Source organism: Carcharodon carcharias, chromosome 30 (genome assembly GCF_017639515.1).
Source record: "Carcharodon carcharias isolate sCarCar2 chromosome 30, sCarCar2.pri, whole genome shotgun sequence".
NCBI classification, from domain to species: Eukaryota; Metazoa; Chordata; class Chondrichthyes; order Lamniformes; family Lamnidae; genus Carcharodon; species Carcharodon carcharias.
Window position 1 is genome coordinate 19,530,161 of NC_054496.1, and position 15,370 is coordinate 19,545,530.

The window sequence follows — 15,370 nt, forward strand, 5'->3', positions numbered from 1 at the left end:
TTATCATGAATCTTTTCTGCAGCCTCTCTAATGCCTTCACTTCCAAACAAAAGTGCAATGCCCAGAACTAGTCACAATACTTCAGCTGAGGCCGATCTAGTGACTTATACAAATTCAACATAACATCCTTGCTATTGTACTCTATGACCCTATTAATAAAGCCCAGGATACTGTTTGCTTTATTAAATGCTCTCAACCTGCCCTGCCACTTTCAATGATTTATGAACATATCCCTCTGCTTCTCCATCCTCTTTAGAGTTGCACCCAACTCTGTTATCCTAGATTGGGATAGTAGTAGTTAAAGGGCAGAGAGGGGACAGTGATCATTGTCCACTACAATGATCATTGTCCCCTAAATGTTCTCCGACTGACACTTGATCTACTTGACCCCCTCATTTCCAAGAACCAGGTGCCTCCTTCCTTGTTGGACTGGAAACATACTACTTGAAGAAAACTTTCCTGAAACACACTCTAGGAACTCTTTCACCTCTCTGGTCTTTACACTACTACTATCTTGGTTTATATTTGGATAAATAAAGCTCCATAATAAGTACTCTATAATTTCTGTACCTATCCGTAATATCTGGCTCTATTCCGGTACAACCTGGTCGGATTGTACAGATCCAATCTCTCCCAGAGCCAGTCCCAATGCTGCAGCCACTAGTACTCACTTGCATGTGGCACTGGGAGTAATCTGGAGATTACTATTTTTGAGGCTCTGCTTGCTAATTTTCTACCTAGTTCCCTAAATTCAGACTGCAGGACCACATCTCACTTTCTACCTTTATCATTGGTACTGATGTGGACCATGACTGCTGGCTGTTCACCCTCCCCCACTCAGGGTGCTTTGCAGCTGCTCAGTGACATCTTTGACCCTGGCACCAGCGAGGCAACATACCATCCTGGATTCATGGCTGCGGCCTATCCATTCCCCTATCTAAATATAGTCATTGTTGTAATGTGGGGAATATGGCAGCCAACTTGCACACAACAAGCTCTCACAAATGGCAATGTGATAATAACCAGATTGTTTATTTTATTGATGTTGGTTGAGGGATAATTATTGACCTTGACACCAGGGAGAACTGCCCTGGTCTTCTTTGAATAGTGATGTGGCATCTTTTATGTCCATCTGAGAGAACAGATGGGGCCTTTTTTTAGTGTCTCATCCAAAGGGTGGCACCTCTGACAGTTCAGCACTCGCTCATTATTGGATTTGAATGTCTGCCCAGCTTGTGTGCTCAAGTCTCTGGAGTGGCGTTAGTTAAGAAAGACAACTTTACTGGAAGGTAGGGCATGATATCTGAAGGCAGGTTCGAGATACAGACTAGTCTTGGCTTTAAATTGGTTCTAAACTTTTATTAATACAGGTTAGGTTTAAATGCATCTTCACAAAGCTATTTTAAAGAGATACAGTTCAAGTGTTGCAATTCAGTTCACAATCAGACTCAATACCAGAGATTGATGCAAGACCATATCAATTGTCTAATACTAGATCTGTAGGTTATTGGGGATTGAACCTGGCCCCTTTCCGTAGTTCTTATGGCTTTAGCATGGATATAATTGAATAGGGGCATAGAGTACAAGAGCAGGGAGCTTATGCTGAATTTACATAAGACCCTCAGACCTCAGCTGGAATATTGTGTCCAGTTCTGGGCACCATATTATAGGAAGGATGTGAACACATTGTAGAGAGTGCAGAAGAGATTTACAAGAATTTTCCAGAGATGAGAAACTTCAGCTATGAGGATAGATCGGAGAGGTTGGGACTGCTTTCCTTGGATTGGAGAAGGCTGAGAGGAGACTTGATAGAGGTTTTCAAAATCATGGGCAGGATTTTCCTGTCGGCGCGCAGGGCTTGTCCCCTGCTCGCCAACACATAAAATGATGCACGGTGACGTCAGGCAAACTCCCGATGTCACCGTGCTCCATTGAAATTTTCAGGTAGGCAGGGGCACAGCAAAATCAGCTGTGCACCTGCTGACCTGTCAATGTCCAACTGAGGCCATTGACAGAGGCACTAAAGTAATTAATGGATGGGGTAGGATGAGGTTTCATGTAGGTTTTAAAAAATTTAAAGTTTAAAAAAAAATTATGAACATGTCCCATCTCATGTGACAGTGTCACATGAGGGGACATGTCAGGGATTTTTTGGTTCTATTTTTAATATTGTTGACATTAAAGGCGATCTCCCTGAAGCAGCACTTAGCCTCAGGGAGATGAGTGCACTCTTTCGTGCGCATGCGCAAAAGAGTGCACTCTCAGGTTTAGGGATTCCCCCCCGCCCGCACAGGGAGTGCATAGCGCTTCTGTGTGGACGTGACGCTGGACGGGCCTTAATTGGCCCGCCCACGTAAAATGGCGTTGCGCCCTTGATTGGGGGCGCCGATCGGAGGCGCGCCTGTGTGCACCCGCATTTCAACTTTGCCCCCGATGGGGAGAGAATCCTGCCCCATGAGTGGCTTGGACAGAATAGATAGGGAGAAGCTGTTCCCACTCATGAAAGGACCAAGAACGAGAGGGCACAGATTTAAAGTGATTTGCAAAAGAAGCAAATGTGAGAGAAAACTTTTTCACACAACGAGTGGTTCGGGTCTGGAATGCACTGCCTGGAAGTGTGGTGGAGGCAGGTTCAATCGAGGCATTCAAGAGGACATCAGATGATTATTTGAATAGAAGCAATATGCAGGGGTATGGGGAAACGGCAGGGTAATGGCACTAGCTCATAATGCTGATTTGGAGAGCTGGTGCAGACACGATAGGCCGAATGGCCTCCTTCTGTGCCGTTAAGATTCTGGGATTCTGTGAACTGGTTCTGAAGTATCTTATACTCAGAACAAAGTACAAAAGGGAATAAAAAGAACAACCTGATGGTTGAAAACAGATGTCGGTGCCCTGAAATACTTGGATGTCTTTTTCTAAACAAAGCATAAGGATCACATTGGGCTGTCACAGTGTCATTGACAAAAAATCCAATTTACACATGATCCCATTAATCTTTAATGGCACAGAACTAATAAAGTAAATTAACCATAAAATATACTTTCAACAAAAGGCAGCTTACAAAACTAAATTGTAACATTATTACTGGTGTATTGTATTATTATATAAGATGCTTCACTCCTTGCAGTGCCCACTGGTTGCAGAAGGGTAATACTTGGAGGCTGCTATGCCAATGGAACCACTATTGGCAATTTGAGGCATTTTAGAAGGTAATATGGCCACACAGTCTTCACATAGGGTTTGGTCCACATCAGGTTATGGGCCAGAAATGGTCGGTCAGCTCTTTGCAGAATTGAAGAACACATCCAGTCACACTGTTTCCTGTGGAGAAAAACATACTCTCAGTTTCAAATTGTTTCAGCTATTTTTCTAACCCCTTCATCTTTGAAGTTATTGACTCTGAATGAGCTGATTGAGCCCTCTGACTGAGGTGTATCTTCATGAGCTCGGCCTAAGGTACACTTTCAGGGGCTGTGACTGAGGTATACTTCTGTGACAGGAACGTGGGATTAGAAAGGGCACCTGGGTGTCCTTGGGTTGGCATGGACAAGATGGACCGAATGGTCTCCTTCTGTGCTGTAACTTTTCTATGGTTCTATCTACCTGTGATACATTTTTTTGAACTCTGGCAGTCTTCCACTACCTTGGTTAAGCACCCACACTTGGGTGTCTAGGTAAATGGATCATTATAATTTCATGAAATAGGACAGAAAATAATCAAAATGGCTACCTAGAGGACTAAAATACAAAGGGGTAAGAAGTCACACTTCAGCTATACAAAGCTCTAGTTTACCACACTTGGAGTATTGTGAGCTGTTCTGAGCACCACACCTTAGGAAGGATATATTGATCTTGGAAGGAGAGCAACATTGATTTTGTTGGGAATCCGTTCAATTTCAATCAAGTGCAGTCCTATTCTGAATATGCATATATACACTTTCTAGGACTGGTCAGTAGATCAGAAAGGGGAACTCAGAATGATTATTTTCCTCCCTAACCCAGTAGCAAAATGTAGTGTTCTGCTAGCTCTTGTCAGCTGTGACTAGCTAACTCGGGCCTGACTGGTGATTGAACCTGGGCCCTTTCTGTAGCCTTTTGACTTTAGTATCAAAACAGGCAAGGCCTATAGCTACTGCTTGCTGTATGTTGTTGTGTGGTCTAAGGAAGAGATTCAGAGACATTGAATCTGAAGTGTGAAGAAATAGAGATAGTTTAAGAAAGTTATATGTGTATTTGGGTATGTTATGAATAAGGTATATCTTTAAGTTTAAATTTAATTTATATATTTTTCTATTTATGGGTTAAAAGGTGAAACCTGGGATCTAGTTTAATTTTTGAGTAGAGACAGCAGGTCTGGAACTCTGTTTGTATACCTGCATTCCTAATGAGATTTTGACGACTGTTGAAGAGAAGTTAAAGCAAACACAAGAGTAAAAAAAACTGTTCTGTTGCCTAGCAATGGGGACCTAGAGAGAGAGGCCCACACACACACACACACAGAAAAAGCAGCAGTTTGAGTTCAGGTGAAAGACAGCTGTCAAGAGAGACTGGATAGTGGAGGGACAGATAGCAAGTCCCAAACTGAAGTTGAAGCCAAGACACCAAAGAAGCAGTCTACTGGGAGAGGGAACTACAGAGAGTGGATTTCCCAAAAGAACCTAAATGTCCCAAGGCAGAAGTGAGACAGAAACAGGAGGAAGTTCCGAGAAGACCTTTTGTCAAAGGAAGGACAGAAACCTAGAAAAGGACCTGTTAAGTGAAGGTAAGAATGAGGAGCAGAGGAAGGCTCCAAGCTTCAAGCTTAAAGAGAAGAAAAGCAGATTTAAAGCAATTTTGGTTTGCAAGAAGACAGAAGGCACAAGGAGACAGCGGAAGGTCTGTAACTCTTTGCTATGGGCATGTGAAGCAGTGGTGTACTGTTGGCACGGCTGAGTCAGTGAGAGAGAGTGCATGGAAGAAAGCTTGAATGCATGTGGTGACTCAGGGGAGAGGAACATCAGAAGGAAAGTTCAAAACCCTGGAGGTGGATCCTTGTGGAAGGTGTCTGAGAGAGAACGCCAATTTGGGAGAAGATTCCAAAGTGAGTTCTTGGAGAGCGGAGATTGGAATCCTTCGTGTGAAAGACAGAATTCAGTGAGACTGCTTGGCTCATGATGTTGCTGAGAGATCCATAGCATCTGTCTAGAGTGGCATCTGTCACTTGGTTTCAGGGTGTGGTGTGTCTGACCATAGGTCACCTAATGGTTTACATGGACTGTGTACTTACTGTGAACATTAGAGTATAAGATACCTTTCGTAACTTGTGTTGTCCCTAAAAATCTGTGTATCTGTAAAGGTATAGCAGTGGGTGAAGGAGCATTGTAATATAGTTCACCTTCTCTTGTTTAATAAATGTTTTTTTCCTTTGTTAAAAGTTCATCAGCTGGCTCCTGTGACTGTTCAGTAGCTACTCTCCCCATTTCTAAACAACAAAAATAAAAGTTAGGATCTATCAAGCTGGGTTCCACCCTGAGATCAGGGTTGTCTAGTGGTAACATCAGCTGGGATCATAACAACAGTAACTATTTATTGTAGAATATAACTATGTACAGATATACAAGACAGTAAGCTTCTGCAGTCCAAGCCATGAGCCATTTTCATTCAGACTATTACCAGACGACTACTAGACCTGTGACTCCCTTTACATCATCATGTGGATGGGACTGTTTCACCAGTCCCACATTAACCCCTTCAGTCCTGAACACCCTGATACTACAGAAGAGTCATAGGGACTCGAAACATTGACTCTGTTTGTCTCATCACAGATGCTGCCAGACTTGCTGAGTTTTTCCAGCATTTTCTGTTTTTATTTCACATTTCCAGCATCAGCAGTATTTTTCTTTAACCTTAAGGCTACACCTCCCCCAAGTCATTATCCAAATATATTTACATTTATATTTACATGCTGCCCCTTCTGCTCCTAGGTTTAAACAGTCTGGAGGTTTCACGACACTCCCTGATCATGTTCTTTTGAAGCTTGGAGGATTAGTAATCTCAAATTGGATCCACTTGTTCAGGCTTGTCTGATCTTCAGTAGAAGCTGCAGTATTTGGTGTTTTGTTTGTTTGAGGTTCAACACTTGATTCTTTTCTTCCTCTCCTTGCTGTTGTACTTTCCCCTATCAACAGTTTCCCTTTCATGGTCGGATGTCATGGGTTTATCCCTTTCTTTACACTGACTACGTTCCCTATCCTTGTTTATTGAACTGATGCTGGTCCTCTTTAATGATTTCATCCACCATGCTTTGCCTTGAGAGTGATGACACTGTGTAGCCCCTGGTTCCTGAAGTTTTGGGAAATGCTGGATTCTGGTCTTCTGAGGAGAGGAAGGCATTTAATTAATGTCTTACTGTCATTCCAATTGCAGTAATCCCGATGTGGCAGGAAGGTCAATATCCTCTAAAGTAGAAGATTTGGGCCTCATCTGATTCGATTTTATTTCTAGTTCTGAAGCTATTTGGTTACTTACACCCTCAGCCACCAGTTCTGGTGGATGGATCGGCATGGATGCATTTACTAAACAGTCAATATTGACAGATGAGTGCAGGATTGTACCAGCATCTCCTTATCATCTGGATTTTGACTTTGTCCTCTCTGACAATTCGCCAAGTGATGAAGAGAGTCCTAATCACACTCTGGTACTCATTGATCCAGCTGGCCTGTTTCTTCTTCAAGCTGAAGAAGGTTACCTTCATCTGTTTGGGAAGAAGCTGGATTATCTGCTTCAGCAAAGTATTGAAAATTCTATGCTGAAGTCCCAGTTGAGGTCATCAGTGCTGATGGGCGGTTTGAGGGTCTTCAACTTGGTCTACTCGATGACTGTCTCTTCCTTGATGTCATCCGCTGTTTCGATGAGGATGAGGGAAACACAGGCACCTCGGCTCAGGAGAGAAAATTCCTGATTGCCAATCACATATAGCATCTCCAGTATCTGCTTGTTCCCGTTTTGGAGCGGTTCTAGAAGCATGCCTATAACTGGAAGCCTGATTCCTCCCAGGCCATGTAATGGGATGTCTGTTGTCCGCAGCCAGAGGTTGGCTATCCATAGCCCTCTGTTGGGTAGGACTGTCACACTTGCTCCTTTTTCTAATTTAAAGTTAGTAACATGCCCGTTGACGCATATGTCAGCATTCCAGAAGGTATATCTGGGATCTTTAATCTCGCCGAGGAACCATTGCTGTTCTTTGTCTTGGTATGATTCTTTTATTTTGTTGATGGTTTTGTGGTCTGAAGATTTGCTGGTGATATTCTGTATGTTTAGGCATTTTTGATCTGCACATTTTCCCAAAGCGTCCCAGTCTTTTAAAGTGGAAGCATTTTGCTGTGCTTGCAGGAAGCTGTTTGCGCCTGTGAAGCTTGTTGGCGCCACAGCTCTGGCATGGTTTACTGCCTTCTTGAGTTTTACTTGCGTATGGTTTCTTTTTCCCTCGAGTGTCTTTCGCATTTCGTTGTTCAATGAGCTCTACAGTCATTGCGGGTGTTCTTCACCATGGTTTATCTTCCCCTCTTAATTTAGTCCTATTTTTCTGATGGACCTCAGATTGTCTGACAAATCTCCGAAGTTAGATTGTCTTTGGATTGAAGCAGGTCAGAAAGGTCAGCTATCCCAACTACTGTGCCATCTCTTATCAGCTCAAACTTAAGATCACCATATTCACAGCTTTCAACCAACCAATTTAAATCATTGATGAAGGCTTCCACAGGTTCTCCAAGTTTTTGGATCCTTCTCTTAAACTTTGCTTTTTCAAAAATGTTGTTACTCAGACCTTAAAGTAACTGTTAAAGGATTTTATGACCTCTTCAAATTTGTCAGATGATTCATTAATGCCTTGTCTGGCTATCACATCATCAGCAATTGAACCAATTGAATACAATAACGTTATAACTTGCTTATTATTTAATCTTGATGTAATTCTGTATCGTAAAAATCTCCACTTCCATAGTGCCCAATTCTGTGTCTGCTCTGGCCCTGCAATCTGCCCAAATCATCTTGGCAAAGTGAATCTATCACCGTTTTCAGCTCAGGAGAGGCTTCACTTAAATTTTTAAAATGGTGCTGTAACAATCGAGTTTTCCTGTTCTGGTTGTGGTTTTCGGGATACCCACTGCGGTTACTGAGCAGTTCCAAACCTTCTCAGAATCTCAGGAAAAATCATCAAAATGATTATTAGGGCCAGTTAGTTATTTTGCTGAGGCTGGAGGATTAAATTTAGCAGCCAATTTTTTCCTCTCCCTACTTTTTTTTCACCATGCAATCACCCCGTGTTATGGCACTGACTCTGGATCTGGTCTGCGGCATGTTTCAAGTTCCATACTTGAAAATGAACTGTACTGTGCCTTATTTAGAAGCTTTTTAAAGCCTTTTTGAAAGTTTGTTCACCCTTCCTCGATCGTCGCTAGGTTCTTTGACTCTGTTTTTTGATTGGGGTTTTCAACAAACCTCCACATGCTTTGGTATAGCCCTTCTTAAGCGGCATAGTTGATTTCTTCTCTGCCTGTCAGCCTCCATGGGGAGAATTTTCTGTCTGTCGGGCAGGCAGGTCCGATCCAAACGCCGGCAGGCGCGGAGCCGATCGCCGCTGGTGAAGTGGGCCGCACCGTTATTTTACGTGGGCGGGCCATTTAAGCTATGCGCTTCCTGTGCGGGCTGGGGGGGTTGGGGGGTGGGGGGGAATCCCTGAAAGTGAGATTGCGAAAGAGCGCACATCTCCCTGAGGCTAAATCACCTGGATTTTGAAAATGTCACGAGTTGGGACATGTTCATAATTTACAGAACATCTTTATTACAATTTTTAAAACACTGCATGAAACCTCAACCCGCCGCTGGATGAGGTTTCATGTTTTCTCTATTTGCCGCCGGGGCTCCTGGCCGATCTGTCAAACTTAAGGTTGGATGGCCAGGTCCTTTAATTGTTTAAATGATCCTGTCAATGGCCCCCTGCTCGCCGATGGCAAAATTCTGCCCCATGTCTATTAAGGGGCTTTTCTGGCTATTTCCAACTGTTTCATCGAAGTCTTTCATTTTTTGTGTTTTTTTTTTCCAGATCAGACCAGAATTTTCTGTTTTTAATTTCGGGGTCATTCACCTGCTGCTGCCTGATGTATGTTGTTGTGTGGTCTAAGGAAGAGTTTCAGAAGCATTGAGTCTGAACAGTAACCATTTGTTGTAGAAGAGAACCAAGTAGATATAGAAGACAGTAGGCTTCTTCAGTCTAAGCCATGAGCTATCTCCATTCAGATTATGAACAGAGCACTACTAGTCATGCGACTCCCTTTACATCGTTATATGGGCCTTACTGCTTCCCTAGTCCCACATTAACCCTTTCAAGTCTGAAGACACTAATACTACACTGCTCACCCTGCATCCATAGCTTAAAAACACGTAGAGCTCTGTAAAAGAACACTGAAATACACACATGCACATACACAGTGCTCAACGCACGGTATTCAAGCACACAAAACTCTGTATGTGACTTAAATGTACCTGCAGTGTTCATGCAGTGCTTTCTAATTATTTTTCTTTACTCTTTCATGGGATGTGGGTGTCACTAACAAGGCCAGCATTTGTTGCCCATCCCTAATTTTCTTTGAACTGAACAGCTTGCTGGGCCATTTCAGAGGGCAATTAGGAGTCAGTTACATTGCTGTGGGTCTGGAGTCACATGTAGGCCAGACCAGGTAAGGATGGCAGATTTCCTTCTCTAAAGGGCATTAATGAACCAGATGGGTTTTTACAACAATCAGTGTTAATTTCCATGCTCACCATTACTAAGACTAGCTTTATATTCCAGATTTATTAATTGAATTTAAATTCCATCAACTGCCGTGGTGGGATTTGAACCCATGTCCGCAGAGCATTAACCCGGGCCTCTTGATTACTAGCCCAGTGACATTAACACTTCTTCTGAGTGGTGAAACAATAGAGGCCCAAAGAGGCATGGGTGTTCGACGACATGGACCATTAAAACAGGTGTAGAAAATAATTAAAAAGGCGAATGGAAAGCTAGAGGACAAAAATAGAAGGGGGCCGAAGTCATTCCTCAGCTATACAAAGCTCTGGTCAAACCACACCTGCAGTACAGTGAACAGTTCTGAGCACCATACTTTAGGAAGGATATAGTGGCCTTACAGGGGAGCGCAGTTTAGATTTACTAGAATTATTCTTAGACTCCAAGGGTTAAATTGAGAGGAGAGATTAAACAAACTGAGGTTGTATTCCTTGGAATTTAGAAGGTTAAAAGTTATCAGAAAAACATTTTCAAGATATAAGGAGAACCAATGGAGTAGATAGAGAGAAACTATTTTTGCTGGTTGGGAAGTCTAGAACTAAGGCGCAGAAGCTAAAAATCAGGAGTGAAATTAGGAAACATTTCTACCCACAAAGGGTGGTAGAAGTTTGGAACCCTCTTCTGCAAGAGTCGACTGATGCTAGATCAGTTGTTAATTTTAAATCTAAGATTGATAGAATTTTGTTAACCAAAGGTTTTAAGGAGACATAGGGAAAAGGTGGGTAAATGGAGCTAGGTTGCAGATTAGCCACGGGCCAGGATTTTATTGCCCCTCCTGCCCAGTGGGATATTACAGCCCCACTGAATTGAATGGAGGTTTAAATGGCTCGCCGCATCCGCCGGGGGGAGACACGTCATGGCGGGGCTGCAAAATCCTGGCTGTGTTCTCACTGAATAATGGAACAGGCTCGAGGGAGTAAATGGTCTCTTCCTGTTCTGATGCTAAAACATATATAGAACTCTATGAATCTTACCTATGTGGGCGGGCTGGGCGGGGGTGGGCGTGGAGCTGATCACCTCCTGTGATTGGCTGGGCACCGCCATTTTACGTGGGTGGGCCAATTAAGGCCTACCCAGCGAGCGCAAAAATCTCCCTGAGGCACAGAGCTGCCTCAGGGAGATTGAATAGACAATAAAAGTTTTTGAAAATTCAAGTAAAAAATTATTTAAACATGCCCCCTCATGTGACAGTGTCACATAACCTGGGACATGTTTGTCAAGTTCACCAAACTTATTTATTAATTTTATAAAACCTTCAGGAAGCCTCATCCTGCCTGTGGATGAGGTTTCCTGGAAAAAGTGAAAGCCGCTTGGGCTCTTTGCAGTGTTAATGACGTAAATTACTTTCTTAATGGCCTTAATAGGCCTTTGACAGTTCAGCTGGCACACAGCTGCCTCTGGCGTGTGCCCATCAAACGCAATATCGGAATGACATGCCATGATGTCGGGACGCACGTCCGATGTCATCTCGCGTTATTTTACACGCCGGCATGTCATGCTAACGGCAATATCCTGGCCTATGAGTTTGTATCTAAGTACATATTCTAGCCAACAGGGAAAGTTTTAAAGGAATTGAAGGCGTTTTAAACATTAAACTGTACAATAGTTCTGCAGATGGCCTGAGAGGTTTAGCTTTGTAGCAGGTACAGTTACACAGCTTGAAGTTGAAGTGCTGTAAAACTGCTTAGTTCACATTGCGAAAAGATATATGATTCAATCTTAGTTCATTACTGGCAGATTGTAGTTATATAGTGGCCTGTGTGTCAATGTGACGATTGTTTCACATCAACCTGAGATGTGTGACATCAAGGGAACTTAACTGTACCCATTAAAAAAAAAATCATCTTGCGATATGGGTGTCACAGGAAGGCTGGCATTTATTGCCAATCTGGCCTTGTGAGGGTGGTGGTGAGCCTACTTTTTGAACTGCTATAGTCCATGTGGTGAAGGGGTTCCCTCAGTGCCATTAGTTAGTTAGAAGGTTCCAGGATTTTTGACCCAGCAACCATGAAGTAATGATGACCGATGATAGAGACCCAAGTCAGTTTGGTGTGTAACTTTTAGGGGAACAGGGATGAGATGGTATCCCCATGCAGCTGCCCGCTGCCCATATCCTTCTTAGTGATGGAGGTCATTTGTTTGAGACGTGTTGTTGAAGATACAAGCACACTTACCGATGTCACTGATAATGGCACTTTTGTGGATTCAGATTCAAATAAACTCCTTCTGGTCTTGCAGATAGGGTTAATCCATTTGTGGTATTCAGCCCTTATCTTAAGAGGTTTTAAAAAAAATAAATTTATCAAACGTTGTACCTGAATATGATAAATTACAACTCAGCAATTAACCATCTAATTGTATGTTGATATATTAATCTTTTTATAAAAAGCGTCATGGGTTGTTTAGAATAGTTGCTTGTGATCCACCATGAATCCACCATGATTGGTTTAAATGCTTCCACTCTTTGATGGCCAATATTGACACCTAATATTCACAGGCAAAACATAGTGTGCAAACTAAAGTTCAGCCTACCATACAACTACCTTAGAGGAGGGGTGAATTGGTCTCTTTTCTGCACCTGTATCAAAGGCATTTTGTGTTTTTGGCCCAGTAGCAAAGCAGGTTGGTTTGGGACTAATCCAAACACATGCTTTTGGGTTCAAATCATAGTCCATGACTTTCTGTTTTTACTCCATGACTTGAGCCTGTAATGTAGGCAAACATGCGGTAAAGAAAGAGAGAACTTGCATTATTACTACACCTTTCACAACCTCAGGATGTCCGAAAGTGCTTTACAGCCAAGTACTTTTTGCACTTTCTGGCATAGACAGCCTTGTGGCTACAGGGAAATGCATCAGCCAATTTGCACATAGCAAGATCCCACAAACCTCAATGAGATAATGAGCAGATATTCGGTTTTTAGTGTAAGTTGAGGGATAAGTATTGGACAGGACCAGGATGATCAACTGTCCCTGATTTCCTGGGATTGTGTCATAATTGGAGATTTTGTCCTGTGTCCCGGGTCAGACCTTCCCGGGCCATGTTTTGTCCCGGATTTGTTCTTTGACCTGTTTGCTCATGTGCGTCAGGCTCCGAACTTTCCTTTGTTATCCCCAAATATCCGCTGGCTCCAGCATTCTCTTCTGCTATCTTAGCGCATGTGTTGGGTATGGCACACACATCTGCCAATTCTCCGCAAGCGTTGGAGCTGACACATGCAGTTTGAGCTTGAGATGCACGATGTATCCCTCCCACTACTACAGGTCTGGCAGCAGACCCTTCCCAACCACTGCAACGCACCCCCCCCCACCCCACCAATGGTTAGCCACCATGCTGATATATTGCCCCTTAAATTTTTCGCTGGGAGTTGGTCAACCTGGCCAGGACGCCAGGGATGTGTTTTGAAATAGTGTTATTGGATTTTTTACATCTAGTTGAACGGGCAAATGGGCCCTTAGTTTAATATCCCAACTAAAAGGCACCACCTCTGATGGTGCAGCACTCCCTCAGTACCATACTGAAGCTGAGATTATGTGCTGAATATCTGTGGAGTTAGACTTGAATTCTCAACCATCTGATTCAGAAGCACAAGTGTTCCACTGTCCCGGAAGGGACACACCAGTAGCTATAGAGTCACGGTACTAGCTAGGTTCCTCGCTTCCAGGGCTTTCTGAACCTGAGTAGGAACTCTTTCTCCCAGATGAGGTTGATAGATTTTTGTTAGGTGAGGTGAGGTTATGGAAGGTGATGGGGTTAGCGGACCAAGGTTGGATAAATGGAGTTAAAATACAGATCAGCCACAATCAACAGAATGCTGGGACAGATTCCTGGGACTGAATGGCCTAGCTATTTCTATGTTTCTAATAAGTTGCAGTTTATTCCATTCCACCCTGACCATTAATAAAACTCAAAATGCAGTACCACATACCTTGGGATTTAACACACAGAGGATGATGAAGATGAAGGTGCCCTGGAAACTGTTGACAATAGTAAATAAGTAGGCCATCACCACTGTTTCCTCCTGAAAATGAAACAAGCCAAGAATCCAGGTACAGCCCAGTATAAACACCTGTCCAATGGCTTTAAATGTCAGCATCCTGCAACGAGGAGAAAACCATCATCACACACAAAAAAAAAAACACTTATTTCCTAAGCCAGAGCCTGAAGTGAAGTATTGGTTTGTAGGTGCATCTATGTGATAAAGTGTGGAATTCCAATAGTTGTAAAGGCAAGAATTCCATTAATATCTCTGATTATTTTTACATGTGTTTGTGACATTTTAATGATCTGCTACCTGCAAGGATATGGTAAGATGCTGCGTAAATTGCTTCTCCTTTGATTGTCTCCATTAGTACAACAGGCGGAAGGGACTTTGAAGTAGAAATTGGTCTTTTGTTGACCTTATTGGAAGTACCATCTGAAAATACGTGTATACACTGTCCACCACAATATACATCTATACATTGATTTCCTTAAAGTATTCAATTATCTAATCACCTGTAATTAACAAATAAATCCATGCTAATTATCACCAGTTTCACTGGGTATAATTACCTCCAGAAGTTTGCCCAAAGCCAAACTATGACTATAATTAGTTAGTTTGACTCTTTCCACTTTTATAAACAGGTCGGGGGTCTGGAATTTAGAAAAATGAGGTGATTTCATTGAAACACACTAGATTCTGAGAGGGCTTGACAGGGTAGACACTGAAAGGCTGGTGAGTATAGAACTAGGGGTCATATCTCAGGATAAGGAGTCACCCATTTAGGACTGAGATGAGGAGAAATTTCTTCACTCTGAGAGTTGTGAGTCTTTGGAATTCTGTATCCCAGAGGGCTTTGGAGGTGCCATCATTGAATGTATTTAAGGCTGAGAGAGACAGATTCTTGATTTCTCAGAGAATCCAGGGATATGAAGAGCGGATGGGAAAGTGAAATTGAGGGCATGGATCAGCCATGATCTTAATGAATGGTAGGCTAGGCTCAAGGGGCCCTTTGGCCTATGCCTGCTCCTACTTCTGTTGTTCTTATATTCTTACCTTCTACTCCTTAATTCTATGTCAAAATGGAAAATCTATAGTCGAATATAGGATCCACTGTCTCCTCCTTCAGTGTCCTGAATGATAATATCTAAATCCCAGTGGTTTTCCTAACTTTTGTCCCATGATAGAAGGGGCCTGTCAGCTCAGTTGGCTAGATAGCTAGCGTGTGATTCAGAGTAATGTCAACAGTGGGGGTTCAATTTCCATTCTGGCTGAGGTAGACTTGGGACCTGCATCCTCGCCTGCTCCATACTTGATGGGGAGTGATGTCCCTCAAGCTGTATAACCAATTGTGTCTCTCTAATAGAGAGAGATGCCTATGGTCCCTAGTGGACTATGGCTAATTACCGACCTAACTATCCCATTACAGTCTCTATTACAGATTCCTTTGGACTAATATCATCAGTAGTGACTGTTTTATAACCTCATTCGTTTTCACTTTCACTTTCCTTTGTAAGAACTTCTTTGTAAAAGTTATAAGTGCCCAATTTATGCACTCC

At 42.8% G+C, this 15,370-nt stretch overlaps 1 protein-coding gene across 1 annotated transcript in view; it reads right to left on the minus strand.

The window, feature by feature from the left end:
• Window positions 1-2,982: 2,982 nt before the first annotated feature.
• LOC121271392 (adhesion G protein-coupled receptor E1-like) overlaps window positions 2,983-15,370 on the minus strand; it is a 60,789-nt gene continuing 48,401 nt past the window's right edge. The window contains exons 17-19 of the mRNA XM_041177369.1: window positions 13,758-13,926; window positions 12,004-12,102; window positions 2,983-3,324 (exon numbers count right to left, since the gene is read on the minus strand). Coding sequence (XP_041033303.1) covers window positions 3,313-3,324; window positions 12,004-12,102; window positions 13,758-13,926 — 280 coding nt within the window. The 3' untranslated portion in view covers window positions 2,983-3,312. The remainder of the gene's footprint in view (window positions 3,325-12,003; window positions 12,103-13,757; window positions 13,927-15,370) is intronic.